Source organism: Linepithema humile, chromosome 6, assembly GCF_040581485.1.
Source record: "Linepithema humile isolate Giens D197 chromosome 6, Lhum_UNIL_v1.0, whole genome shotgun sequence".
NCBI classification, from domain to species: Eukaryota; Metazoa; Arthropoda; class Insecta; order Hymenoptera; family Formicidae; genus Linepithema; species Linepithema humile.
In genome coordinates, this window is record NC_090133.1 from 27,369,409 (window position 1) to 27,396,874 (window position 27,466).

Below are 27,466 nucleotides of genomic sequence, written 5' to 3' on the forward strand. Positions count from 1 at the left end.
ATGTAAAATGTGTAACATTATTCACAAATATTTTAATCAATATTCACAAACGTTAAAGAAATTTTAATGAATAACAATTTTAGAAAGACTAGAACATAACATTGTGCGGGCGTAATTTAGCCTTATAAATATCATATTATATATTGTTAAATATAAATATTATATACTATTAAGTAAAATACAATCGGTTTCGGATTTACTGATTGACTAAGAAAATATATCGAAATTTATCCATTTCTAGGATCGCGACTTATTCGGAGTTTATGAGTTCAATAAATAAATAAATAAATGTTTTTACTAAATAATATTCAATATTTTTTTATTATGTAATAAAACTTTTTAACTTTTTCAAGAATAACAATTATTTTTATTACTCGAAATATATGAAAATACTTTTACTTTATTCAGTTATTAATTTTACTGTTTTGTAAACGTATTAATTATTTATTATGTATTTTTTTTGTTTTTTTTTACGTTTTTAGTAATGCTAATCGACGTAATTTATTTTAGATGCTGATAATTCGACGAAATTCTTCGTCCACTTTTTTTCAAATAAGATAGGCATGATAGATACATCTACAAAACGGATGTTAACAGATATATCTATTGAATATTCATATCAAACATATGGACAAACTATTCTAGACTAATTAACGCGTTTCTTTTTCTCAGTTTTCCTTCACCCACGTTGATAATATTTCGTCAATTATTCTTAAAAGTAGCTTTCCGGAATACAGTAATGTTGGCGGCAGTAATAATTCTGGCCGTCTTTATTGTGACACCACGTTCCATCTGGAAAGTATGGATCGATATCGATGCTGAGCAGTTCCAAGCGTGGTGCGTAGGGAGTTGGTGAATCTTTTATGTGGCAGTGTATAGTACAGGCCTTCCACGGTTCTGTGACATTATAAAGGACCTGCAATCCCGCTCCACTTTCTAGTTTAATCTCAAATTGAAGCTTTAAATCGTTATTGAATTGCAAGCATTTTTTGGTAATAAACTTGAAGATTGGCCAACGATTTTCAGTGCAAAGCATTGAGTCATTGCATAGAACCACGTCGTAATATGGTCCTTCGCATCTCGCCGTTCTGTGAATTCCATGTTTGCAAGAACGTCGTCTGACTCTTACGCCTTTAGATTCCTCCAAGCAACTACTTTGACAGGTGCCTTTTTTCCATTCACTCCAGTTATCTTCTGGACAAAACTTAAAATTGTATGGCGGCTCGATAACGGGCACGCATTCTCCGCCGCGACATTCCTTCCCAGGTGCGCAATAAGTACCTAAAAAAATGAGAATAATTAAATCATAAACTATTTGAGAGATCAGCAAGTGGAAACACACCTTCTAACGCCGGTCCCGTGAAGTAAAAGCCTTTTTTATTAGGCGTTTCACATTGTAAGGTTTTGCATATGTCAAGCAACGAGACTACGTTTGCATCGTTGTCGCGAAAATATATTTCGCATTGTATTTTGGCGGTCCATTCTCTTCCGGGCAAATCGTGATAACGCGAATGATCATATTCGTGTATCGATCTCGTACGATCTTTAAAATACTTCTGTGCAGTCCATAGTTTTTCAACCGTATCACGGCTACACTCGGACCATGTTACTTGACCTTGATGGAGTCGGAAAGATGACATAATATATTTATATTTATCACATGGTAGCATATAATCGGAATCGTGTTGCATTCCTAAGCTTCGGAAGAAATAAATTATTAATTTTGACAATAATCTTTACTTTGCATTATTCTAAATATTTTTAAATATTAAAATTTATGAATAATTAACATAAACATTTGAAAGAACAAATCTTATAAAAGTTTCTTTACTTTTTGCTTTTAAATTATACAAGTGAATTAGTTTTTATAGAACATATTATTTATGTCTAATTTCTACGTAAAATTATTATTAACTTACATATGGCTGATCTCATGAGCAGCAACGAGAGATGATGTAAAACCTGAAGATAGATCATTTGCAACACCGAATTCTACTATCGCACACGAATATTTTTGGACGCTCACAACGTTCACGAAGGACATTCCCAGGTTAGTACGGTCCTTCGAATAAAGGTCTATTCCTGTTAGATAAAGACCAACGTCCCAGTGATGCGGATCATTGTCGTCCGGTGGATTTTGAATTTGCGCATAATAGCAGAACGAATCCAGCAATTTGCTAGAGTTGCCACCAAAAACTGGTAAATGTGATGGCTGTTTTTCCATAATTTCCAAATATACCAACAAAATATCGATAGAAACACCCAAACTAGGATGATGGAACACAGCTTGGATACGATTCACATATGCTAATATCAACATGCGCAATGTACTCTCATTGTTGCCTAGAAAAGGCATGAACGTACGATATGCGGCTTCATCCAAGAAAACACCCAGTTCTATAATTAATTTTTTTTGCGTATTTTTCGCATGACGTCGCTTTAGTTCAAAATTGTCCAAATTATGAAAACTTGTGTTTGCAGATAATTGCAACGATCTTTTAATTAGGTGAGGTTTGCCAAATGAAATATTAATCTTTTCTTTAACGCAGAGATCGTCAGTTGACGATAAAAACGCATAGTCATCCTGTAAAGGTCTAATTTCCAATGTTGCATTTTTTAGAACAACGAATCCATTCTAGTTTTGAAATATATACATTAATGTTCTTGCGTGTCATGCTTATGTTTACAATAAAGAATTTGAGATTAAAAGTGAAAATTATTTGTTTTTCATATAGTTTTACTCACCCATCCATGCTCTTGACAAAAGTTTATGGTCGCTGTGCTGACATGATTTTTATGAAAATAATAGTAAGGGCTCGATGCGTTTGATTGCGATAGTTTTCTGGTGATGCGATTTGCATCATGTTTCCATACTTTAAACAAGGACGATACAATCTGGTCGTTTCTACGCAGGTTTAGCTGAATTTGTGTTCCAAAAACTTTCAGAGTTAGTGGTATCTGCAATTTAAATAACAATAAATAAAAGGCTTAATAATTCTGGAATAATATTTGAAACGTTGAGCAATAAGTATATAATGCAACACAATAAAACTCACGTACTTCTTCTGCGCTTGTCGAACTCAATGTTGGCAGTAATATCGTTTCGATATCTTGCGTGATATACGCGTACGTTTCATTTAATAATATTACTAACATCAATTTTAATATGTAGAACATGTTATTTCTCGCGTTTTTTAGTTTGAGTACTTAAAAATGTTTTATCTACGTTTTTTTTGTATGAAATTACTTATTACATACATACGCTATAATGCTCTGTTTACTGCTGCAGATTCTGAGCATTCAATGTTCGTTGTATCTTTTAATCACATACAAACTCATACTGGTATTTGCATATAGGAATATCATTCGTATCGTGTGACACTTATTGTATATATACTTTCTTTGTTACATATACAAGGTGTCCTAATAAAATGTATACATAATAATAAGTTATCGTTTGTCTATTTTGTTGAAATATATGGTAATAAAATGTATTACGTTTTATTGGTTCATCTTGTATATTCGTATTTTCCTTTTCGACTTTGAATTGTATATTTTTCACATGAAATTTGCAATATCGTGGGAATTAAAAAAATGCGGTATAAATTATGGTTGATATGTCAAATGTGTAACATTATTCACAAATATTTTAATCAATATTCACAAACGTTAAAGAAATTTTAATGAATAACAATTTTAGAAAGACTAGAACATAACATTGTGCGGGTGTAATTTAGCTTTATAAATATCATATTATATATTGTTAAATATGAATATTATATACTTTAAAAGTAAAATACAATCGGTTACGGATTTACTGATTGACTAAAAAAATATATTGTAATTTATCCATTTCTAAGATCGTGACTTTTTCGAAGCTTATGAATTCAGTAAATAAATAAATAAATAAATGCTTTTACCAAATAATATTTAATATCTTTTGATTATGTAATAAAATTTTCTTTCTTTTTTCCAAAATAAAAATTATTTTTATTATACGAAATATATGAAAATACCTTTACTTTATTCAGTTATTAATTTTACCGTTTTGTAAACATGTTAATTACTTATTATCTATTTTTTTTCTCGTTCTTAATAATGCTAATCGACGTATTTCATTTTAGATGCTGATAATTCGACAAAATTCTTCGTCCACTTTTCTTCATCAAACAAGATATGCATGATAGATGCATCTACAAAACGGATGTTAACAGATCGACCTATTGAATATTCATATCAAACGAATGGACCAACTATTTTTGACTAATTAACGCGTTTTTTTTTTTCTCAATTTTCTTTCACACTCGTTGATAATCTTCCGACAATTATTCTTAAGACTCGCTTTTCGGCATACAGTAATGTTGGCGGCAGTAATAATCTTGGCCATCTTCATTGTGACACCACGTTCCATCCGGAAAGTATGGATCGATATTGATGCTGAGGAGTTCCAAGCGTGGTGCGTAGGAAGTTGGTGAATCTTTTATGCGGCAGTGTATAGTACAGGCCTTCCACGGTTCCGCGACATTATGATGGACCTGAAATCCCGGTCCATTTTCCAGTTCAATCTTGAAATTAAACTTTAGATCGTTATTGAAATGCAAGCATTTTACGGTAGTAAACTTGAAGATTGGCCAGCGATTTTCAGTGCAAAGCATCGAGTCACTGCACAGAACCACGTCGTAATATGGTCCTTCGCATCTCGCCGTTCTGTGAATTCCATGTTTGCAAGAACGTCGTCTGACTCTTACGCCGTTAGATTTTTCGAAGCAACTACTTTGACAGGTGCCTTCTTCCCATTCACTCCAGTTATCTTTTGGACAAAACTTAAAATTGTATGGCGGCTCGATAACGGACACGCATTCTCCGCCGCGACATTCTTTTCCAGGTGCGCAATAAGTACCTAAAAAAATGAGATTAATTAAACCATAAACTATTTGAGAGATCAGCAAGTGGAAACGCACCTTGCAACGCCGGTCCCGTGAAGTAAAAGTCTTTTTTATTAGGCGTTTCACATTGTAAGGTTTTGCATATGTCAAGCAACGAGACTACGTTTGCATCCTTGTCGCGAAAGAATATTTCGCATTGTGCTTTGGCGGTCCATTGTCTTCCGGGCAAATTGTGATAACGCGAATGATCATATTCGTCTATCGATCTCGTACGATCTCCAAAATACTTCTGTGCAATCCATAGTTTTTCAACTATATCACGGCTACACTCGGACCATGTTATTTGACCTTGATGGAGTTGGCGAAATGACATTATATATTTATCTTTATCACATGGTAGCGTATAATCGGAATCGTGTTGCATTCCTAAGCTTCGGAAGAAATAAATTATTAATTTTGACAATATGCTTTACTTTGAATTATTCTAAATATTTTTAAATATTACGATTTATTAATAATTAACATAATAAACATTTGAAAGAACAAATCTTATAAAAATGTTGTTTACTTTTTGCTTTCAAATTATACAATTGAATAAACTTTTATAGACATATTATTTATCTTTAATTTATACGTAAAGCTATTATTATCTTACACATGGCTGATCTCATGAGCAGCAACGAGAGATGATGTAAAACCTGAAGATAGATGATTTGCAATACCAAATTCTACTATCGCACACGATTCATTTGGGGTGATTACATCGTTCAGGAAGGATAGTCCCAGCATAAAATTGTGTTCCATATAAATGTCTATTCCTGTTATATAAAGACCAACGTCCCAGTGATTCGGATCATTGTCGTCCGGAGGATTTCGAGTTTGCGCATAATAGCAGAACGAATACAGCAATTCGCTAGCGTTGCCACCAAATACTGGTAAATGTGATGGCTGTTTTTCCATAATTTCCAAATATACCAACAAAATATCGATAGAAACACCCAAACTAGGATGATGGAACACAGCTTGCATATTATTGACATATGCTAATATCAACATGCGCAATGTATTCTCATTTTTGCCCAGAAAAGGCATGAACGTACGATATGCGGCTTCATCGAAGAAAACACCCAGTTCTATAGTTAATTTTTTTTCCGTATTTTTCACATGACTTCGCTTCAGTTTAAAATTGTCCAAATTATGAAAACTTGTGTCTGCAGATAATTGCAACGATCTTTTAATTAGATGAGGTTTGCCAAATGAAATATTAATTTCTTCTTTAACGCAGAGGTCGTCAATTAACGATAAAAACGCAAAGTTATCCTGTAAAGGTCTAATTTCCAATGTTTTATTTTTTAGAACACAACGAATCCTTCCTAGTTTTGAAATATATACATTAATGTTTTTGCGTGTTATGCTTATGTTTACAATAAAAAATTTGAGATTAAAAGTAAGAATTATTTGTTTTTCATATAATTTTACTGACCCATCCATAATCTTGACAAAAGTTTATGGTCGCTGTGCTGATATGATCTTTGTGAAAATAATAGCAAGGATCCGATGCGTTTAATTGCGGTAGATCTTTTGTGATGCCTTTTGCGTCATATTTCCATACTTTAAACAAGGACGATACAATCTGGTCGTTTCTACGCAGGTTTAGCTGAATTTGTGTTCCAAAAACTTTCAGAGTTAGGTGTATCTGCAATTTGAATAACAATAAATAAAAGGCTTAATATTTTTGGAATAATATTTGAAACGTTGAGCAATGAGTATATAATGCAACACAATAAAACTCACGTACTTCTTCTACGCTCGAATTCAATGCTGGCAGTAATATTGTTTCGATATCTTGCGTGATATACGCGTACGTTTTATTTAATAATATTACTAACAGCAACTTCAATATAAAAAACATGTTGTTTCTCACGTTTTTCAATCTTTAGATAATTGAAAATTAAAAATAACGTCTTCTATATCAAAATACTTATTATATACATACGTCATACTACTCTCACGCGTTTGTTGTATCTTCTGATCGCGTATAGAACACATACTGGCACCTAAGTTTTGGATATATAATTCGTGTAGTGTGACATTTGTTGTATATATTCCTTCTTTGCTATATTTACAGAGTGTCCTAGTAAAATTTATACACAATTAACAAGTTAATGTCCATCCATTTTACTTGTAAAAACATATGGTAATAAAATGTATATACATTTTATTGATACGTCCTATACACAAATTTTCTTGCTTCAGTTCTGATTTGTATATTTCACATATAATATTTGCAATAACGGTAAAATTTCAGAAAATATGAATTGTGATCGATATGTAGAATATGTAACATTTCTATTAAACATTTTGAACATTATTCTCAATCGTTAAAAAGATGTTAATTAACGACAATTTTAGAATGACTAGAGTATGACATTGCTGGCGCAATTTAGCCTAATAAATTTTGAGATATGTTATAAAACTAAATTATAATTAGTTACTGATTTTCTGATTGACTAAGAGAATACATCAAAACTTATCTGTTTCTGACGGCGTTCCCTATTCGATTACGGAGCTCACATAAGTTTAAATGATAAATAAATAAATATTTTTAATAAATAAGTTTGAATACTTTTTTCTTACGGAATGAAATTTTCTTTATTTTTTTCGTTTATTAATCATTTATATATATATAAGTATTAATAAAACATTGATAGACTTTTGAATTACATAACGTGGTGAGTGACGTCTTCGTTCTCGTTTATCCGTCGACACAATGACTCATTCGGAATAAAAGCACCTTTACTTTATTTAGCTATTAACTTTCCCGCATTTGGATTAAACTGCCATTATTTGTAAAATCTAATTTTTTTTTTAATGATATAAAGGCACTTATTAAGATCGCAATTAATTTTTTTTTTTATTGAAAAATTACGAATTTATATTATAATAATGTTTTTATGTTAATTATTAATAATTATAATTTTATTTCTTTTTTAGTAATGATACCTGTGTCATCCACGGTAATTCCACTGCCTGTGTACAAGGTAGGCTACGGCCTAGGTTTCATATCGAAAGATAAGAAAACCCAATCGTTGTACAAACCAGAAGATGGCATAAAGTTGATAACCAGTAAGTGTCATATAATAAATGTAACAAAATTAGATTACGAAATCTTGTTTTCCCGATGAATTCTTTTGCGCTACTTTCTCCTTGCTTTCTATCCATATCGCGATACAAGCAAAGAACCGGAATGCTGTAAACCAAATTATAAAATGTCTGATTTGCATGTTGTGTAAATAGTGCAAGCGGTTGCGCAAAAACGAGTTTTTTACGTAATTTATGTACCTTTAAGACTTTGCGTATGTCATTATGCGATAACTAATGCTAATTTCTTTTTTAGTCAAAAAGATCCAGGAGAAAAAGACATAAATGCAATGTTAAATTGCATTCTATGTCATGCACCAATTTGCTGGAAGCGCACATTTGTAAAGTGAATACTTTACTTTTTTGCCGCGCTAAAATGTATTCAAATTCAGGTTTTCTTGCGGTAAAGAGAATCGTTTTATCAAAGTTTCTCAACTCATAACTTTCAAATTTGTTTGACAACAGAACAAACTTCTATCAAGCTGATTCTTTCTTAAACAACAGATCAAAAAATAAACCTATAAAAATAAAATAAAAATTGCGCGTTATCGTTATCGTACTAATGTAATTAAGCTTTATACCAAAAATAATATATACCTCTGTAAGTGTTAATTATTATTTTTATAATAATTCTAAAGTATATTAACTGTAATATTAAATTAAAACGAGTACTAATATAGTTTGAACATATGCCTGAGCATTTTTAATTTGTATCAATAAACTTTTCATATCTCTATAACAGAACCGAATCGACTCGTTTCTAACTTCTTTTCCCTCAGAATAATCTCTCAAACACTAACAAAGTTTGTCAGTTTTATTGCAGAATATTCTGTATAGTGAATTGCTTACACACACATGCAATAATACCCTAGTAATAAGAATAGTAAGTATATGTCAATTTTATTTTCATATTTTTATATTTTTTACATTTTTCATATTTTTATTTTCATATTACAACACCTTTTGTTGTAACAGTTTTACAAAATACAGAACTTAAAAACTTTGATTTGTGTACTTCCATAGTATATTATGGAGAAACAGCCATACTTTCCTCAGTTGAAGCAGCTGAAACAGTTAAACAATTAAACACATACACATTGATTGACCACATAATAAATTATATATATTATCTGCCGCTACTTACTGAATTCATTGAACATAAAATCATCCTGATATTCCTTGAGAAATTGTGTAGATCTATTTTCATCGAGGAACAGAGAGTAAACGCGTTTTACATCCTCAATACTGACCTAAAATCAATTGAAAACCTACATTAGTATCATTAAATGCATTCATGTAAAAAATTGTAGTTTGTGCTCCTTACTTCCGCAGTTTTCCTTCGGCGGCTAACAAGGGAAGCCGTCGTAATTAACTGTATTGCGTATCTTAACGATGTTTCTAATGCAATCCTTGTTAGCACGGTCAGAGCGTCGTCAGCCATTTCGCAATCTTCTTCTTCGCATCTAATTTTTAAAATTTCTTTCAGATCCTTTTCTTGATACGGACTTGTTGGAACAATAATCATACGATCCAATAAGTCAATCGGGATGCCATGCGGGCTCTTATAATTTGTCCCTCTGATTCTTGTGATACCTGCGAAAGCAATTATGTGAAATAATCTATAATTGATTGTTATATTCGTATGTTTGTACCTCTATTTGTTGCCATGATTACAACTGGAGCCATTTCATTCTCTAATGCTCGATTGAGAAACGAGAAACATTCGATGTCCAACATATGTACTTCATCGATGAAAAGAACGCCCGGGACGATTTCCGCCTTGCCCTCCTCCCGCCATTCTGCGATTTTAGAGTTTATTTGTTCTCTCACTTCAGATTTGATCTCGCCGGTGTCTCCGGAGAACAGCGCTAAGAATCCGTGAGTTCTGCTATTTATCACATCGATTTCGTGCAGAGTCACTGTGTGAACAACTTCCTTGCGTTTCTGCAATTCGCCCTCTGGACACTGCACGAAGCGTGTTTGCGAACCAGTCGCGTCGTAATCTCGAGCTCTGGTGAAAGAACGTCCAAGCCTGTTGATTTTTCCCGTTGCCTTATCGATTGTTACAACATCACCAGCTTGTACCTAAAAAACAATACAAAGTTGTAATGTAAAAATTAAAATTTGAAATTCTTCAAAATATGCAGACATACTAACTTTTTCCTTCATTAAACAATCGATCATTTTATTTCCTAAATCATAAATTGTTTCCATCTCGGTTGTTTTTAACGTCAATTTGCCAATTTTTACTCCAACTCCAGCTGCTGGTCTGTCAACTTGAATCTCCACAACTTCACCCTCGATTATTTCTGTTTCTTCTTTGATTCTAACTCCAATCGATTTTCGAATGGCTTGAGTTAAGGCTTCTGTTTTGCTCATCTCCAAAGAATATATTTCAGAACCAGCCATTGATGTGAAAGGAGTATCCAAACCCAAAGCTTGCGCCAATCCCATAGCAATGGCAGTTTTTCCTGTGCCAGGTTGTCCAGCCAATAAAATTGCACGACCTGCTATTTTACCATCCTTAATCATCTCCAAGATAACACCGACGGCTCTGCGTGCCATAAGCTGGCCAACCATACCTTGGGAGACCTAAAATAACATAATAATAAAAAGAATACGGATGTTCATTTTATCATTTGTAATATAAATATAGAATTTATACACAACGTAAAATAATAATTACATGACGAGGCTCCAAACTATCATTGAGGCCTAAGCCTCTAATGTGAGAATGAGCACCAATACGCTCTATCTTTGTGATCTCACGGACATCCTGCACATTAGTAAGAACCTGAAATAAAAAATAGTTGAATTAATGAAAATTTTAGTATCTGTATATTGCCAATTATTTAGGATTCTCAGGAAATTGATCAAACATTCGGTTGCTATGTCGACTGATGTAATGTAAGAAGCAATATCAATAACTATTTATAAAATTAGATTAAAAAATATTACTATTCAAAGGTTTTATACAAAATACAATATGCAAATAAAATGAATTTCAAATATATCAAAAGAAAGTTTAGGTTTAGGTTAACCGGCGTCTTAGATAAAAGCATGTTATACCTTATGCAGTAAAGTCCACTACATAATGTGCTTTTTCTCTGCCTTTTTGCCTCTATGTAAAGTAATATCTTTCTTCGGAAATTCAGAAAGGAGAAATTGTGAATGACATTGTTTCTTGACTATGCGATAAATACATAAAAAGCAAAAAATACGAAAGGCAGAGAGCAAGAAGCACATTGTAGATCAGGCCTAACCTCACAAAATCGTGCGAGATTAAAAAGTTTATATTATATTGAGATAAATGTATACAGTATTCTTATTAAAATAAGAAAACTTACCGCCATTATTAATAATAATACGTATTTGTCAAACACTATCAAACACCATAACAATCGTGAGAAACAAGCATGCACGCGCAAAAAGACGCGATGAGTGTTTTCTCGTAGAACGCTTTGCGCAGTTCTCGATATTACGTGCCCCTTCTATCACGTGATTTTGGTGCTCGAGCTTGCGTTATTGGTTCCGATTGTTTCTAGGCAATGACGCTAGATATGAAAATACGATCAGACAGAGAGAGCATTTGGATTATTTTGTCTCTTTCTGTTGTAGGATCTCTTCACTGAACTCAATACATATTCAGTGGCGCTTTATAATCAGGTAATCATAGCTAGCCAATCAAAAACGTTGCTACGAAGACAGATACCCGTAGTAGTGTAGCTTTCTCTTTTTCCTAGGGAAACCATCCCACTCTTTCAAGAATTTCTCCATTATGTTATAGAGCTTACCGATCTATACTTCCTACGTCTATGGCTAAATGTCAAAAATGCTCTGCACATCTTAATTTTACTGTTGACACCTAGAGGTTAGAATTGGAATATTATGCAAGAAGTTATCATAATAATATTAACATTATTACAGGCAAAAGTCCATTTTGCTTATTTGAATTAAAGAGAGAATTTTAATGAAATTTTATGTGTAGAAGATAAATTAACGTTTTATGGAAATAAATACGTTAATCAATATGAATATGCAAGAAAAGAATTCAGGTAACACTATACAATATTTTTACATCATCTTGAAAAATATCTGCAATTATTGCTAACAAAAGAATATAAAAATCTTATTCGCAATTTACAGTAAAACTACAGGGCACTCGTCATAACACACTGAAAATTTTTAAATGCCCTCAATGTGGCTCAACCTTTGATCGTGCTTCACAATTGGGCTATCATCATCGAAGTATTCATTTAGGAGAAAGGTCTCAAATTTGCCAAATATGTGAGAAGGGTTTCTTTCGTAAGGCAGATTTACGTACCCATTTAAACATCCATCTGGGTACAAATTTTCATATTTGTGAGGTCTGTGGAAGAAAGTTTAGTCACATATCGAATCTTATAAGACATTGCAGAATGCATACAGGTGATTAATATATCAAATTTATGATATAATAAACATAGATTGTGTGTATAATTAAAATAAAAAATTAAACCAGTAGATAAAACGTAAAGCATTAAACTTTATGAGTAAGCTTATCAATATGTTTTTTATCTATACACTTGCAGGAATTAAACCATATTCATGTGTAATTTGTGATAAACGGTTCACACAAATTTCTTCATTAGCAAGACATAGACAAATGATACATGGAATACCAAAGGAAACCATGAACCAGTATTGTAATCCTAGTCTTATCAACAATAAATCACAAGTCACTAATCATGCATTAAAAGAGAACAAGGTAATGAGTCATTATTATTAGTTTCATTTAATATTTGCATTATCAGTACAAATTTTTAGTTTGTTAAAAGTATTACAAGAATTGATTACTAAACAACAATGCTATTGCAAATCTTGTGGGGAAAGTTTCAAATGTGTTTTCTGTTCAAAAGTTCTTTTGCGACAACACGATAAGTGTCATTCCGAGAGCACTGTGTTGTCAGTGAGCAATAGTTGTAAGAAGGTGATAGTTAAATTTATAATTTTTCAATACTGGTTAAACTTTTAATTAGATACATATAAGGTTTATATTTTATTATTTTCTAATTTTCAGACAATAGATAATAATATAGAAAGTAGATATGAGATTTATATGGAACCAAAATGTCTCAATCAGACTAGAGATTCAGATGTACAAAAAAATGACATAATTTTTAATCAACACAATAACGATATGGACAATAAAGCATCTTTGCAGACTGGTATTTACATCACATCTAAGCAGGTAAATGTCTGATATTTTAAATGTGTTGTAATATGTGTTGTTGTAATATGAATATAAATAGCTAATATAAAATGGAAAACTTCAGGACAATTTAATGGAAAATGAGAGTACAAATCGATTGCCACAAGCAACTCATATTGCTGAGATTGAAGAAAGACTTGGATCTACTGATTTACCGATAAATAAAACTGTCGTTTCAAATTCTCCTCAAAATATAGTTAATAATCATGAACAGATACAATCCAAAGACAACATAAGTTATTTACATCAATTAGACAAAAATAATTTTACCTTTCTACCACGAGATAGAGGACCTAATATTGAATTAAACACTCAAAACGATGAAAATATTTTAAGATCGAGTGACTCGGATATGTGTATAGTTCACGGAACTTGTAAAGAAACTTCTACAAACGATATAAAGAAACCATTAAATACGGATACAAATTTGCAAACTTGCAATTCTAATGAAGTTTCAGCAAACCAAAAATTTCTGCATAAGCAAATAAGTACGGAAGATATTATTAATGAAAATAGGAAATACAATAAATTGTTAAGTGATGATGACAATCAATTATACATAGAGCTTTCTGACTCGGGAATGTTGAAATTCGATGACTCTCGATACTGTAATAATACAGATTCAGTCAGTATGAATCTCAGTCATACAATAAAATCCCAATCTTCTACTGTTGCTAATGACGTAATATATGCTCCTGTTGATATGCAAAATCAGGACAACTTGTTGCAGAATGAGGAGAATTTAGAGAATTTCAATAACTTGAGTAACATAGTGTTAAATAATGAAGAGCCAATGTTGCGTTTGGTGCAGACGGATACTGGCGAGCAATTTTATGAATTCATAATGAATAATTTGGTGGAAAAAATGCAGAACGCTTCGTGCATAAAGGATTTGGAGAATAAGGTTGAGGAACCATCAAATACTTTTAGATATTGTCCAAAAATGGAGCTAAGTCCTAAAGAAAGTAATGAAAAAAGCGATCAGAGCGAACAGATAGAGCATCAGCAAGCTTTGGAAAGCCTCACCGATATAAATAACGAATTTAATTACACACAACTTGATTTTCATGGAGAAGAAAAGAATTTCACTGCCCTGTGCCACGACGAATCTGAAAATTTCCAGCAAAACTCGAAAGATGACGAATGTGCGGATAACATTGAAGAAAAAAGTATGCAAGCCTACAATTCTGCGAATCTGGAATTATTGGAAAACGAATCGCACGTGGATTTTGACAAATACGTCGAAACAAATCTCGAAGCGCTTGACAAACTGAATTATGAAAATTGCAATGAGAGATTTTTGGAGTTCGTGGAAGTTGCTGATATCGGTATAGAATCCTCAGGATTCAAGGAATCTTCAATGATACGTTTAATTCAAAGCGACGGTGAACAATTATTAGAACTGTTGCAAGATTCTCAAATTGCTGAACAGGAATCGAATCAAGATTTCTTAGAAGCCAATAATCTCGACAAAGACTGTTCAAATGTTTTGCAAGATAGCAATAAAATAGTCGATTGTCCGAAAAATAAATCAGATTTCTTCACATATGTCGAGGATAATGTGCTATTAGAGGAAAATATAAATCATAATCAGGGCATAGAGAATAACGAAGAGCGCGTAGACAGCAATGACTTGTACGCGGATATAATGACTAGTGAAAGTACAAGTAACAAGAAATGCGTTAAAACATCAGAGGAGCCGAAGAAGTTGAAGACGAAAGACACTACGAAAAAGTTTCAATGTACCGAATGCAAAAAAGCATTCTCGACATCGTACAACTACAAACAGCACATCGGTATACATTTTACGGATCAGCAAAAATTTCATTGCAAGGATTGTGGAGTATCCTTCGCTTGGAAATCCACCTTGAACAAGCACATTGCGAATAATCATAGTTCAGACGGGCCGCAGAAGTTTGTTTGCGAGATTTGCCCGAAGGTTTACAGCACCTTATCGCAAGTAAACGTAAGTTTATCAGTGTGTAAAGAATACTATTCACATTGTACAATACATATAAACGTATTTACTTTATGTAGGAGCATGTAAAAAGAGACCATCTGAAGCAGCGCAATCACGTTTGTTCACATTGCGGTAAGTCTTTTTTCAAAAGATTCGATCTGAAGACTCACAGTAGAACGCATACGAACGAACGTCCGTACGTGTGCGGTATCTGTGGCAAAAGGTTTCATCATCAGAGCCACATCATTCGTCACGAGCGCACGCACTCGGGCAAGAGGCCATACGTTTGCGAAGTTTGTCAAAAGACCTTCACACAGCCTAGCTCGTTGAAGGCGCACAAGCAGAAGCATCAGCAGATTCGAATGGACTTTTTGGATTATCAGATCGACGAGGACGATCCTATTGCTCTGGCGACATTGTGAAAGAAAGGCGTGCGATTGTGAGACAAATGTGAGATAATAAAAACATTGTAAGATATCGTAAGATATCTTATCTTTAGCGTAGCGCTATGATGTAGTAATAATGCAGTTCTATCATCGCGATTGCATCACCGTTGTTATTGTCACGTTGTTACTTTTTTAACTAAAAACTGTTTGAATTGCGGAAACAGTGTTTACATTTATTTATTCGCGCCGAGCTAGCTTGTAATAGATATATTGTACAGTTGACGAGACTCTGTGAGAGTATACTTAATATATTCTTTTATATTAAATTATTTTTTCATGTCAATCTCAAATGGCAAAGGACTTATTACAGGACTTTTACATAACGAATCCTATCGATTAAATTAGCATTTTTTTAACTGTCGATGTTGAAAAAATGTAATTTAATAAAATAAAATTTACAAATTTGACAAAATCAAAAGAAAATTGGAAACTACAAATATGTTTAAATTTGGCGCACGATTCCGCGATTAGTCTTTTTTTTTTTTTTTTTTTTTTTTTACAATTGAATCTAGTGATAAATCGAATCGTGTATTTGGCACCCCTGCTACAGAAGCAGCGAAGGCATGTCGTCTATGAAAACGACACATAAAACGAAATAAAACCGACAGGTTTGGAGACAAGTGTCCTCTAAACCGCGCAGGGTTTTAGGTAGTTTTAAAACTCAATTCAAATTAACCGATCGATCGGGTGTATTTATTGTTAATGGCACTATGATCGATACCGTTCGCACGCATCGCAGCGGTCCATGGACGTGAATCTGAGATCTTGACCTCTTGCTAACTGAAATAAACAACAATTACTTCTACGAGGATACGAGTGCTTTTGTGATTTTTGGAGGAAGGTAAGAAAGAGCACTTCTGCGAACCCACGTTCCACGCAACCACACGGTTATTGTTCGAGAACGATCGTCGCCGCCGGTGCGCTACAACACGATAAAAGCGCATCTAATATTATGATGTGACTCACGCCGTCGGTCTTTCTATTCATTCGCCAACATTGAACAAACGCGAGCCTGCTCCTGTTCGCGTTTCATATTATACTCTCGCAATTCTACGTGCCAGCACGTATCTGTACGGAACGATCGCGAATAAATAACCCGCACGATTTTTTTTTTTAGTGGCCGCTTTTGCCAGATCGGCGCGGCCGTCGCTCATCTCTCAGGTAGCCGAGATCACATGTGCGAATCGGTCGTTCGGGCCTGTCGAGCGTGATCGAGCCTGACGATTGCGTGATACATGAATTTAATTGGCGACCCTAACCTCACATAATTTCGATAACTCGTTCGGTTCGCTGTCTCCGTCTCGCTCGCACTTCTCCGTCTCGGGCACGGGGGAGATGTCAGTTTAACGCCGACGAAAAAAGTCCAGTTACGTTGCTCACGCGATTGCCCTCGGCTGCTTTAATACCGCTTAACCCACTTGATAACTTATATCTTTGTAGCGTGGTAAGAGCTCAATCATTTTATGGGATATTCGTCACCTTGGCCCTTGTGTGTTTCTTGCATCAATGATGCGAATCGCATAATTTCGCATCTCGCATTCCATCTGATTCCATCATTCCACGCTTCACACTTCTGCGATATCGTTTCTCGAAACCTCATTGGATTTTTATAGCGTGAATTAATTAATAACAAAGGCACTGACTTATAAGAATATTGTATGTTGTTCGTGAATATATTTAATTACATCTTTGTATGCATTTATAACAATAATGATTATAATGTTCCTAATTGCTACTTTATTACTTTTTCGAGATATTCGTCATGTTTTTCTCCTTTTTATTTTCTTTTTTTTACGGTTCAAACATTTGTTTATAACCTTTTCCAATTGGTTTTGTATAAAAAAATTTTTTTTCTGTATGTTCTGTTATTTTGCAACACCTATTAACAAATTTAAAATTAATAATCTTATCGTATTACTTATACAATATTTATAAATATCATATTACGTATACAAATTTATAAATATCATATTACATATACAAAATTAATAATCTTATATATTACGTATACAATATTTATAAATATTTAAGTCACAAAATTTTGTGGCTCAAGTATACATATGCATATATACTTACTCTTGCTTATAAAATTGCTTATTCAGACTTTATTACGCACTAATGTCGGAAATAATAAAACTGGATAAAGCTGTAATTAACTTTTAAAGTTAATTTTATAGGAGATTATCTTGTAAAGTAAAATTGCAAATTTTTGTATTACAGCAAACAGAGGTATGCCACGAAGCAAGCGAAGAGGACCGTCAGGCACAAATCATAATCACACTGCTATTGATATGTCAGTGTCTGGAGGACATGAGGAGAGTTTACCTAGGCATCCTTCAAAACGATTAAGACATACCTCTAGGCAAGTGTAAAACCGCATCTTTTTTTATAACACTGGCATGTGAAAAATTTTTTGAATATAATATATTTAATAATATATTTTGAATATAAATAATATTTTTACAGTGCCAGACGATATTCAAAAACTGACGATGTATCAAGTGCAACAGTGTTTTCTCAAAAACGTTGTGTTGCTTGGTTTAGAGAGTATACCTCACCCGATGATCCGGATACTCTTGGACCTGAAGGAATGGAAAAATTTTGCGAGGATATCGGTGTAGAACCTGAAAATGTAGTAATGCTCGTTCTTGCGTACAGAATGAATGCTCGGCAAATGGGCTTTTTTACACTGAGCGAGTGGTTGAAAGGTTTCTCGGAACTGCAATGCGATTCTATTAGTAAAGTACAACAAAAGCTTGAGTACCTAAGAAATCAATTAAATGATCCATACACATTTAAGGGGATATACAGATATGCTTACGACTTTGCCAGAGTATGTGCAATATTGCGTGTATCAAAATTTTGGATGCTAAATACTTTTATACATCTTATATATTGCCTTTGAGTATATTTTCATTTAAACTTTGCAGGATAAAGATCAACGAAGTATGGACATGGAAACTGCAAGGGTAATGTTACAGCTGCTTTTGGGGAAACATTGGCCTCTGTTTGCGCAGTTTGCTCAGTTCCTAGATCAATCCAAGTACAAAGTGATAAATAAAGATCAATGGTGCAACATATTAGAATTTTCACGTACAATCAATCATGACTTGTCTAATTATGATTTAGATGGAGCGTGTAAGTATATAATAGGGATACTTTATGCTGACTTTAGTAAAAGCGTAACAAATTATTTTATATACACCCCATTTTGTAAATCATATATATAACTTATCTAGGGCCAGTAATGCTTGATGAATTCGTCGAATGGTTAAAAATTCAACGGGGCGAAGGAGTCCCGTCGACAGAAGCAAGAGGCAGCTGAAACATCTTACAAGAATAGTCCATTGAACTAAAAACAATTCGTTATTTCTTTTTTTTAATCGTAATATTCTGTTAATAACGAAATTTTTGTTTATAAATCATAACCTCGCGACATTTCAATTACCATCATTTATACTATTTTTTTTAATTAAAATGTAATAATGTATTGTAAGTAGCTTATCATAAATATGATTTACAGGATCTCTTTTACACAAACTCGGTTAAAAAATTTTATTTTGTTTCCAATTATTCATCACCATTTGCAATTAAATCCAATCACAGAAACTTGTGATTAAAAATAAAACTATTTTGATATAAGATTTACTTGTGCAATTTGTAAAAATAATTTAAAATCAAATTCAAGGAGAAATAAGTTAATCTAATTAACTGGTTTTTTTTTTTTTTAATTGAATAATGCTTTCAGATGATTGTCATTGACTTCCAGTGATTGTAAATTGCACAGTTTGTGTCATTGCAAATTAAACGCTCTTACTACGCGTTACTCAATGCGTTTTTGTTAGACGTTTATTATTTAAATAAACCAACAGCCAAAAGCATACACAACTTTCACATTCCATATCATCGAGTTAATATCGAAAATGTGTTTGTGTATTGGAATTCACAATTCGCAATTTCTGGAACAAATTCTGTTAATGTATTCTTAACTCTTTGTATACCTGTTGCAAACTTTATATAAAGTAATACTGACAACATTTTCTACAAAATTTAGGTATGTATAATATTGTCAATGAGAGACATTTAAAAAGTACGTAAATATCTCACTAAGTAGAATCATTGGTGAAATAAAACATACATTATGCAGGTGTTATTGCAACATTTAGTATTCTAAAAGCAGTACATAAAGTGTCAATATCACACGCTATTTAGTGAAATTTAAGTAATTCCTGTAAATGCTAAAATTATGGATGTATATTAGTATAATACCCTCTGATTAAAACATGATAATATTTATTAAACAGCTATTTCTCGATTTTTCAAATCGATTTGTCAATATCAATTCTTATGCTTAAGGATGCAAAATTCATCAACAAAAAGACTTATTTTGTAATTATTTAATGATAAAATGACTAATTATTGTTTTATCCAATAGTCTTAACGATGTATATACTTAAATCAATTGTTATCTCGTACAATTTCTGCGACTATTACACATGTCAAAGTTTCAATATAAAAACTGAATATTTTAGACATGCATCGCCAACAAGTTTTGCGAAGATTTCGAAACTGATGTATAATGATTATATAAGACAACTATGTAAAATATATTAGTTTGATAAAGTGCTTATCTCTTTCATTTAATGAATTTATAAAACTGATTATTGAAATTACATGTCATTGAGGTAACTTTACGAACCAATTTAATAAAATATAAAGAGATAGCAATCGGTGATATTGATCACAGGTTTGTCCGATCATGTTAAATTCACGAGTTTCGGAATATCTGTACATTTATTCTGCATGTGTTACTTCTATTATAAAGAATGCAATTAGTACTATATTAATAATGTGACTTGCATTCCTTTTGTGCAATGAATATAAGATCTCTGAACGGAAGATATTCATTGAATATTTGTAAATTCACACACTGCAAATAAATTAAAAAAAAAAATGGATTCTAATTTGTTCCAGGCTATTGCAATATTACTGCCATTTGAAGAATGTAATGTATTGGAGAATGTAATGTATTGAATGATAATAAGGAGTGAATAAAATACCTTTTCCAATATTTCATTATTCTCAATTATTATTCTTAAATAGAACACGATGTAATTACGGAGATGCAAATAAAAGTGCATAATATTTGACAAGTTTTAAATAATAAACTTCTTATTCAAATTATTGAATTTACTCAAAATAAATTCTCACTTTAACTAATGAGAATTTAAATAATACGTATTTTCGAATGCATTACATTACAAGTGTTGATACAAAAAAAATTTGTATACCTAAATAACTTAATAAAACAAATATAAATAATACAAATCTTTACCTAAACAATAGTGCCAAGCTATTGTATACATAGAAATGCTTGATGCATCATATATAGCACAGCCTCAATGAAAGTACCATATAATTACGAGAAAAACTAACACTGCCCTAGAATAAAAGAAATACTGCTAACAGTTAGCAGAAGATACAAGTACTATATAATTACGAGAAAAACTGACACTGCCCTAAAGTGAGAATAGAAATACTGCTAATAGTTAGCAGAAGGCACAAGTATCTACCTTTGATTGATATCCTAAATAATCTGGCGGACATTTTTAAGGAAGATGTGTACAGAAGTATGCTATCGAGATCTTCTCCCGAAGTAGTTTGATACACGAACGGACGTATACGTATTTCGTGTCCTACGCCTCGAATTATGGAGCAAGCGTTCGTTAAACGTGCAGCCTGAAAGAAGAAATACATCAATTGATTGTTGTGAATTGAAAAAAAATGTCACGATGCAACAGAAGTAATAATATTATACCTGTATAAACGGTGCAATCGATATCAAGATCCATAGCACAACATTTATCACACTGATATACGTAACTCGATTGCTATTCATATCATTAATATAGTATTGAAATAACCATGCAGTACCTGCAATTGCCCATGACAAATTAACTATAGTGTAAATACATACAGCTGGGCCTAATTCGTCATTGAAGTACTTCAATAGCTTCTTAAACTCATCAATATCCTGAAAATTGCGAACAAAATAAGTGCGATTCTTTTCACTTCTCTTCCGACGCAAGGCAAGAGAATCTCGCTGAAATATATGAAACAAACTCTCATCCAATCAATGGGTTGTAGAATGTGTTGCAGCAATTTTCCACGTAGAAAGTAGAGGTGTGACATTAACAGCTGTCCTTGCAGGCAGTAACTTGTTATAATAGTTCCCTGAACCATATCATGCCACAAGGTGCAGATGACTAAGAATACTTTCAACGCCGTCTTCACTTGGTACGGACTGCAGTGGATAAAGTATGAAAATTGTTTTGCTTCCATTGAACACTTTTACAACACTTATATTCTATGCACGGATAGTATTACCAGTAATTACCTATCTTCCACCCACTGAAATATAATATTCCCTTGCGCCATTTGAATATTCACTGTAATTAATGCTACGATCATCCACACTATGCTCAATGCTATGAACAGCCACAATATGTGTACAAGGCGCTTCTGATTGCCGTGATTTATCGGATTCGAGGAAAGAAGAAACGCCCTTTCCATTAGATTTTGCAACTGTTCGTTTTCCTTAATGCGAAATAAGTATATCATGTACAGATAAGCGACTAGATGCAATACACTTGGGATCAAGTAGCTGAATATCATATTTCCATAGCAAGATGCTTCTTGCGTACGTCCTCCGTTGACACTCACTACATCTTGTAGCACTAACATTTTGTAGCAAAATCCTCGGTCTCTCCTGAAAATGACAAATATATTTTTTTTTGCGAGACGAGTCAAATGCTAGAAAATAAATATGAAACTAAGAGAGTTATATAAGATCTTAAACATAATTATGTCTATACTTTATTCACATATACTTTCTTAATTTTAAATCTTGACTGTTCCTTTGCAATTTATTGCGTGCAAAAATTGAATAATAGATTGTCTTACCTAAAGCAAGCCATATATTGTAAAATATATCCAATGCACATAAATATAGTGACTTGAAGGGTGTGAAGATTCGTCAAAATAGAACATCGTAAGAAATGGTCAGAATCATCACTGTTAGTTGGTCTCAATCCCATCACTCCCAATAGCCTCAGGTACGGTCTCAATATTTTATGTTTACAGTAGTGAAGCACCGCTGATGTACTGATAAAGTCTTCGTAATCTTCAGTGATTTCACCCACCTGCAAGAAACAGATGCAATAAACTGATTGAAATCCAACTTATTCCACACACACACACACAATTTTTACCCCAACTACAATTTATTTTAATTAAACGACTAGAACAATATGTAAAATTGTGCAAATATATTGAAAATTATTGCATTAGCAAATATAGCAGCTTACATCGGTGTTCTGGAAAGTTGATGTCATACTTGTCACCATAGATGGTACGGAAACTTCTGTGTGTTCTTCTGTACGATTTCGTGGAGATGAATCCTTACCATTCTTGGGCTTATTATTACAGTCTACCTGCAAATAATTCCTTCGATGTTAATATGTTTTGCAATATAATATAAAAATTAACATAAATTGTAGAAATTATAACTTCTATATATTATTTTATCAATTTTGATAAATATCTTACAAATAACTAATTAATTCATATTAAAATGTAAATTTTATAAATATATCATGAAAAAATTACTTTAGCACAATTAATCATAACTTTGTAGAATTGTACAAATTACATGTCACATATAAGAATTATGTTAGATATATTTTAAGGATAATACTCATAGATGAATTTGACATTTCAGTGCTTGTTTACATTAAATTCAAAACAAGATTCTTCACACTTTTATATTAAGGCTTTAAGGCTATTAAGTTGATAACGAGAAACGAGAAGCAATTTGATATCATATACTTAATGTGCAGAGGTGATAATTACAATAATTGGATTATGCAATTTATTTTAGCTAAATTTTTGTTGGTAAATCTATTTGTGAATTGAAATCATAGTAACTTACCATTGCCACTTGGAACTCCTTTAAGGAGTAAACTGTTCTTGAAGTTGAGAAGAAAATATTTATATCAATAGTTCAACATGTGGCTCACCCTAACATATGAATTTAAATTATATCAGTATTCTGATGACATTTCACCTTTGCTCAGAGATATCCGCATACATATAACTAAGCAAATTGTTGCATTTGTATAGGAATACGCATTAGAGCAAGCAACGAGTATATTGAAAAAAATATTATATTTACAACATTTAATACAAAAAGACATTATTAATAAATTAACATATTTATATGTTTATAAATTAGCATTTACAAACATATAAATTAATTTATTGTTTAAGAATTGATTTATTTCTTCCTAAAAATTCTTCCTGCTGATCGTAACGTGTTATACTCTCTTCTGTGGAGTTTTGTTCCAGCAGGTCGTTTTCTCTGCAAAAAAAATGAAAAAAAGAAAACAATGAATACATCGATTGTTCTAGTTTAATTAAATTAAATTAGCGGACTTACCTTTCCAACAAAGAAAGTCATCTCTCTACTGCCACGCGAACCGGACACTTGACTACTGTGCATCTCTTCATTTTCTAATCTCTCCCCAAATGTCGCTCTACAAAATATTACAATGCAGTTTTAAGATTCGAAATATCAATTTTTGATATAATAAAGCAAAATGAGATCATTAGATTTACTTGTTCCGTTTCTTCTTCTCGGGTTCACCTTCTTCGAACTTCACTTCGTTTTTAATATCGTCTAATTTCAATCCATTTTTGTCAATTGGATTGTTATCCTCGTCTTCACTCTCCTGTTCCTTCATTCTTTCATTCCTTTTTATTAACCGATAGTTCTTTCGAACTTCTTTAACCCATGACTTCTCATCGTCTGAACTTTCATCGTTAGATCCATCATGTATAAAGCTATCATCCGAGCTATTACCTTCAAGTAGGAAATAATAGTTTAAAATTCGAAAATTCTTTTGTATATAAAAAAAAAGATTTTCTTCTAGAATGTTACATTAAATTTTTGTTATTACCTTGTGGTTCGTCCTCGGCAGGTTTGTCTTGCATTTCTTCCTGCTGCGCTAATTGCTGTTGCAATTTTTTAGCTTTACTTTTATCGAGTTGAGAAATAACAGGGTTTAATAAAGCGTATTCTTCAGAATTCTTATCAACTTGGAAATCTGGATTACTGAAGAGAGCGTTAAATCGTTCGTCATTCAACAGATTAGAAGACGCTTGTTTCTTCTTGTTCTTGGCATTTTTATTTTCTATTAACTTCAAAGCCAGTTCTTGATTCACGGATGGTAACTTCTGTATCTATTAAAAAAAAATGCAAATATCGATTTTTAGTGTTATGTAAATAATTTAACTAAGAATAAACATATCATCAGGTAGCTGTATATATAAGATTGGAATTAAGTCGAAAAATACCTGTACTCTGCTAGTAGTTTCTTCTTCAATCTTCTCGCGAATTTTTTTCTTTTTATACTGTTCGAAATCAAACGGTTTCATGGCATTTTTTACTTTCATGTACAATCGCATGTCCATAAAGTACCCGTGCATATAAGCTCTGAGTAACTCAGTACCCTTCAGATGTGCAAGGTCCAATTCATCTAATTCCTTTTCAGTTATAAATTTGTAATCATGATAAATAATATCATAATTAAGTTCTTCCAATTCTTCTGTAATATTGTCGAGAAAATTGCACCAGTAAGGCGCAGGGCCAAGACTGGGAATGTAATATGTTTGCATCTTTTGAGTTTCATTGGCTAGCAAAAGCATACCAGTGTTTGGTATAACGCACAGATCGTTAAAGTTATGCTGAGCTTCTATGGAAGTATAAATTTTGCCCTAAAAAATATGTAATAATTTTATAAAATTATATTATACAAAAAATTATTTTGTAAATTGTTGTTTTTTACTAAACAAGCTAAGGATTTAATAAAATTTTACTCACACTATCCTTTTCCCATATTTTCACAATTAAATTATCCATAGAGTAAACCAGATCCATCTTTTGATGGAAATCTATACATGTGATTGGCAATCCATACATGTGATCTTTAACCATAAATGGTTTATTGGATCTTATATCATATAATAATACTTGTCCCGTTGATGTACCAACTCCTAAGTTTAAACCTCCTTGAAATTTTAAGGCGGTGATCGCAGGAATGGTGTTCAATCTAAAAAAAAAAAACGACTGTATTAGTGGAGGAATCATAGACAAAAAATGCAAATTCTATTTGTGTATCTTACTTGTCTTGAGTAATACAATGCAGGGCACAGTCAAGCATGCCTACTCTACTTCTCACTCTTGGATCCCAGGCTTCAATTTTTCCATCTTGAGTGCCGACTGTGAGTAAGTGATGCACTGGATTTATTTCACATTTATTTATTGATGATGCTTCTGTTTCAAACGATTGCAAAAACTGGCCTCGTTCGAGATTTATTCGAAATATGTTCTTACTGTAAAAATATATAATTATTTTTTATTACATTTATATATATTTATCTATATTAATTTATTCAAACAATGATTGCAACATAGATAAGGTTTGTAGAACTGACCTATCACCTACAATAAAAGTATCACATGATGGATAATGATATTTCAGATCTCTTCCAAAATTTGGTACTCTGAGCCTGTAATATTTTCCATGTGCAGCATGAAATTCAACACTGCGATCACAGTGTAAAAATATCAACTAAAAAAAATACAATAAAGTTAATAAAATTAACTTAATAAAATTAATAGAATCAAATTACAATTGATGAACTCAAAGTACTTTCTACAAACTATTTTATAGGTCTTTAATATTCGTACTTACTTTGCTATAGTCATCTGATAATACTTCAAAAGTGACCACTTCAGAATCAAAACATCTTTCAAATTTCAATGCCAAATTATTAACATCAAAGCACTTTACACGTGGCTTATAAATTCCCGTTGCTAAAATATGCTGTCCATCTTTAGATACCCTGATAGAAGTGCTGACACCAGGCATACTAAAGTCTTGTATAAGTTCGATACGTCGTCGTATGTCTATCAATAAATTTATAATGTTAAGTAATGAAATAAAAATATTGAAAAAACATTTCATCAACATAAAACAAACAGTATACTAAAAATTCCAAATACATTTTGATAAATTAATTTTATTCTTAATTAGCAATTCTTACCAACATTCTTCTTCAATAATTTCCTTCTTTTTTGTTCAGATAGCCACTGTAAAAAATAAGAATATATATTTTATGATGTTGGTGTAACCTTAAAATAAATTACTGTACAGTTAGAGAGAATTAACGTTTTTTACCTCAGGGATAGACCTTCCAGTGCTAAGATTATAAATCTTTATGTTATTCGGTGCGGAAACTTGCATCTTGACAGCCTTTATATGATAAACTGTATAAAATCTCTCTTATAAATCTCTAATTCTTCACATATTTACGTCGACAACCATGGGGAACGCACGTGGTGCACTAAACATCTTTAGACTGCAGTTTTTTTTCTTACACTTGTTGCACTAAAATGCGAAGAGTATACGTTTGTAGCTGCGAGTAAAAAAGAGAAAAAGATGAGAGTGCAGAAGTATATTTATGAGGGATATAGCTAAGATTATGTCAAGTGCACATAAAATCTAGAGAAATTTTTTTAGAGGAAACAAGCCGCGTTTTCATGAAAGAATCGACTTTAAATTTTAATTGCAGACTTGCGACAAATGTAATTGCATAATTTTTTCTACAAACCAATGCGATTGGTCCAACGCCATTAAAAAAATTCAAACACTGTGATATA

General features: G+C 32.3%; 8 protein-coding genes across 14 annotated transcripts in view; 3 read left to right on the forward strand and 5 right to left on the reverse strand.

Moving 5' to 3' along the window:
- The window catches only part of LOC137000540 (uncharacterized), a 40,998-nt gene extending 32,227 nt beyond the window's left edge, over positions 1-8,771 (forward strand). Inside the window, exons 2-3 of the mRNA XM_067357491.1 lie at positions 7,881-8,012; positions 8,284-8,771. Coding sequence (XP_067213592.1) covers positions 7,881-8,012; positions 8,284-8,312 — 161 coding nt within the window. The 3' untranslated portion in view covers positions 8,313-8,771. The remainder of the gene's footprint in view (positions 1-7,880; positions 8,013-8,283) is intronic.
- LOC105671310 (A disintegrin and metalloproteinase with thrombospondin motifs adt-2-like) lies at positions 498-3,192 on the reverse strand. Its single transcript, XM_012365332.2, has 5 exons — positions 3,061-3,192; positions 2,746-2,958; positions 1,920-2,635; positions 1,343-1,698; positions 498-1,281 (listed from the first exon to the last, which is right to left on the reverse strand). The coding sequence occupies exons 1-5, from the start codon at positions 3,175-3,177 to the stop codon at positions 713-715; spliced, it is 1,971 nt and encodes a 656-aa protein (XP_012220755.2). The 5' UTR covers positions 3,178-3,192; the 3' UTR covers positions 498-712.
- On the reverse strand, positions 3,435-7,432 carry LOC105671308 (A disintegrin and metalloproteinase with thrombospondin motifs adt-1-like). 3 transcript variants are annotated; one of them, XM_012365330.2, is made up of 6 exons: positions 6,685-7,431; positions 6,370-6,582; positions 5,542-6,259; positions 4,962-5,317; positions 4,611-4,900; positions 3,435-4,535 (listed from the first exon to the last, which is right to left on the reverse strand). In XM_012365330.2, exons 2-6 carry the CDS (start codon positions 6,371-6,373, stop codon positions 4,332-4,334), a joined length of 1,572 nt encoding a protein of 523 aa, XP_012220753.2. In that variant the 5' UTR covers positions 6,374-6,582; positions 6,685-7,431; the 3' UTR covers positions 3,435-4,331. The 3 variants fall into 3 exon arrangements, with proteins under 3 accessions (XP_012220753.2, XP_012220751.2, XP_067213582.1); XM_012365328.2 differs by having other exon boundaries at positions 3,435-4,900; positions 6,685-7,432; XM_067357481.1 differs by having other exon boundaries at positions 3,435-4,900; positions 6,681-7,432.
- A 131-nt stretch (positions 8,772-8,902) lies between the features above and the next one.
- rept (RuvB-like helicase 2 rept) lies at positions 8,903-11,527 on the reverse strand. 2 transcript variants are annotated; one of them, XM_012365148.2, is made up of 7 exons: positions 11,375-11,527; positions 10,714-10,821; positions 10,185-10,619; positions 9,680-10,112; positions 9,352-9,620; positions 9,172-9,277; positions 8,903-9,092 (listed from the first exon to the last, which is right to left on the reverse strand). In XM_012365148.2, exons 1-7 carry the CDS (start codon positions 11,378-11,380, stop codon positions 9,055-9,057), a joined length of 1,395 nt encoding a protein of 464 aa, XP_012220571.1. In that variant the 5' UTR covers positions 11,381-11,527; the 3' UTR covers positions 8,903-9,054. The 2 variants fall into 2 exon arrangements, with proteins under 2 accessions (XP_012220571.1, XP_012220572.1); XM_012365149.2 differs by lacking the exon at positions 8,903-9,092 and having other exon boundaries at positions 9,164-9,277.
- A 298-nt stretch (positions 11,528-11,825) lies between these two features.
- On the forward strand, positions 11,826-15,967 carry LOC105671503 (zinc finger protein 91-like). The gene is made up of 6 exons (XM_012365734.2): positions 11,826-12,082; positions 12,174-12,455; positions 12,599-12,774; positions 13,087-13,257; positions 13,343-15,244; positions 15,316-15,967. The coding sequence occupies exons 1-6, from the start codon at positions 12,034-12,036 to the stop codon at positions 15,658-15,660; spliced, it is 2,925 nt and encodes a 974-aa protein (XP_012221157.1). The 5' UTR covers positions 11,826-12,033; the 3' UTR covers positions 15,661-15,967.
- A 133-nt stretch (positions 15,968-16,100) lies between these two features.
- Positions 16,101-20,755, forward strand: SCCRO4 (DCN1-like protein SCCRO4). 2 transcript variants are annotated; one of them, XM_012365264.2, is made up of 5 exons: positions 16,101-16,525; positions 17,905-18,046; positions 18,151-18,517; positions 18,615-18,822; positions 18,924-20,755. In XM_012365264.2, the coding sequence occupies exons 2-5, from the start codon at positions 17,916-17,918 to the stop codon at positions 19,007-19,009; spliced, it is 792 nt and encodes a 263-aa protein (XP_012220687.1). In that variant the 5' UTR covers positions 16,101-16,525; positions 17,905-17,915; the 3' UTR covers positions 19,010-20,755. The 2 variants fall into 2 exon arrangements, with proteins under 2 accessions (XP_012220687.1, XP_012220686.1); XM_012365263.2 differs by lacking the exon at positions 16,101-16,525 and adding an exon at positions 16,603-17,128.
- GrlHz (Gustatory receptor-like Holozoa) lies at positions 18,990-23,806 on the reverse strand. 3 transcript variants are annotated; one of them, XM_067357484.1, is made up of 8 exons: positions 23,353-23,461; positions 23,052-23,177; positions 22,648-22,886; positions 22,082-22,453; positions 21,808-21,988; positions 21,503-21,718; positions 21,258-21,423; positions 18,990-21,126 (listed from the first exon to the last, which is right to left on the reverse strand). In XM_067357484.1, exons 1-8 carry the CDS (start codon positions 23,368-23,370, stop codon positions 21,116-21,118), a joined length of 1,329 nt encoding a protein of 442 aa, XP_067213585.1. In that variant the 5' UTR covers positions 23,371-23,461; the 3' UTR covers positions 18,990-21,115. The 3 variants fall into 3 exon arrangements, with proteins under 3 accessions (XP_067213585.1, XP_067213584.1, XP_067213583.1); XM_067357483.1 differs by lacking the exon at positions 23,353-23,461 and adding an exon at positions 23,675-23,806 and having other exon boundaries at positions 18,990-21,423; XM_067357482.1 differs by having other exon boundaries at positions 18,990-21,423.
- Positions 23,807-23,891: 85 nt separating this feature from the next.
- On the reverse strand, positions 23,892-27,303 carry l(2)34Fd (lethal (2) 34Fd). The gene is made up of 11 exons (XM_067357451.1): positions 26,985-27,303; positions 26,851-26,896; positions 26,499-26,713; positions 26,239-26,375; positions 25,927-26,136; positions 25,625-25,853; positions 25,099-25,518; positions 24,702-24,984; positions 24,361-24,604; positions 24,182-24,278; positions 23,892-24,103 (listed from the first exon to the last, which is right to left on the reverse strand). Exons 1-11 carry the CDS (start codon positions 27,048-27,050, stop codon positions 24,020-24,022), a joined length of 2,031 nt encoding a protein of 676 aa, XP_067213552.1. The 5' UTR covers positions 27,051-27,303; the 3' UTR covers positions 23,892-24,019.
- Between the last annotated feature and the right edge of the window lie 163 nt (positions 27,304-27,466).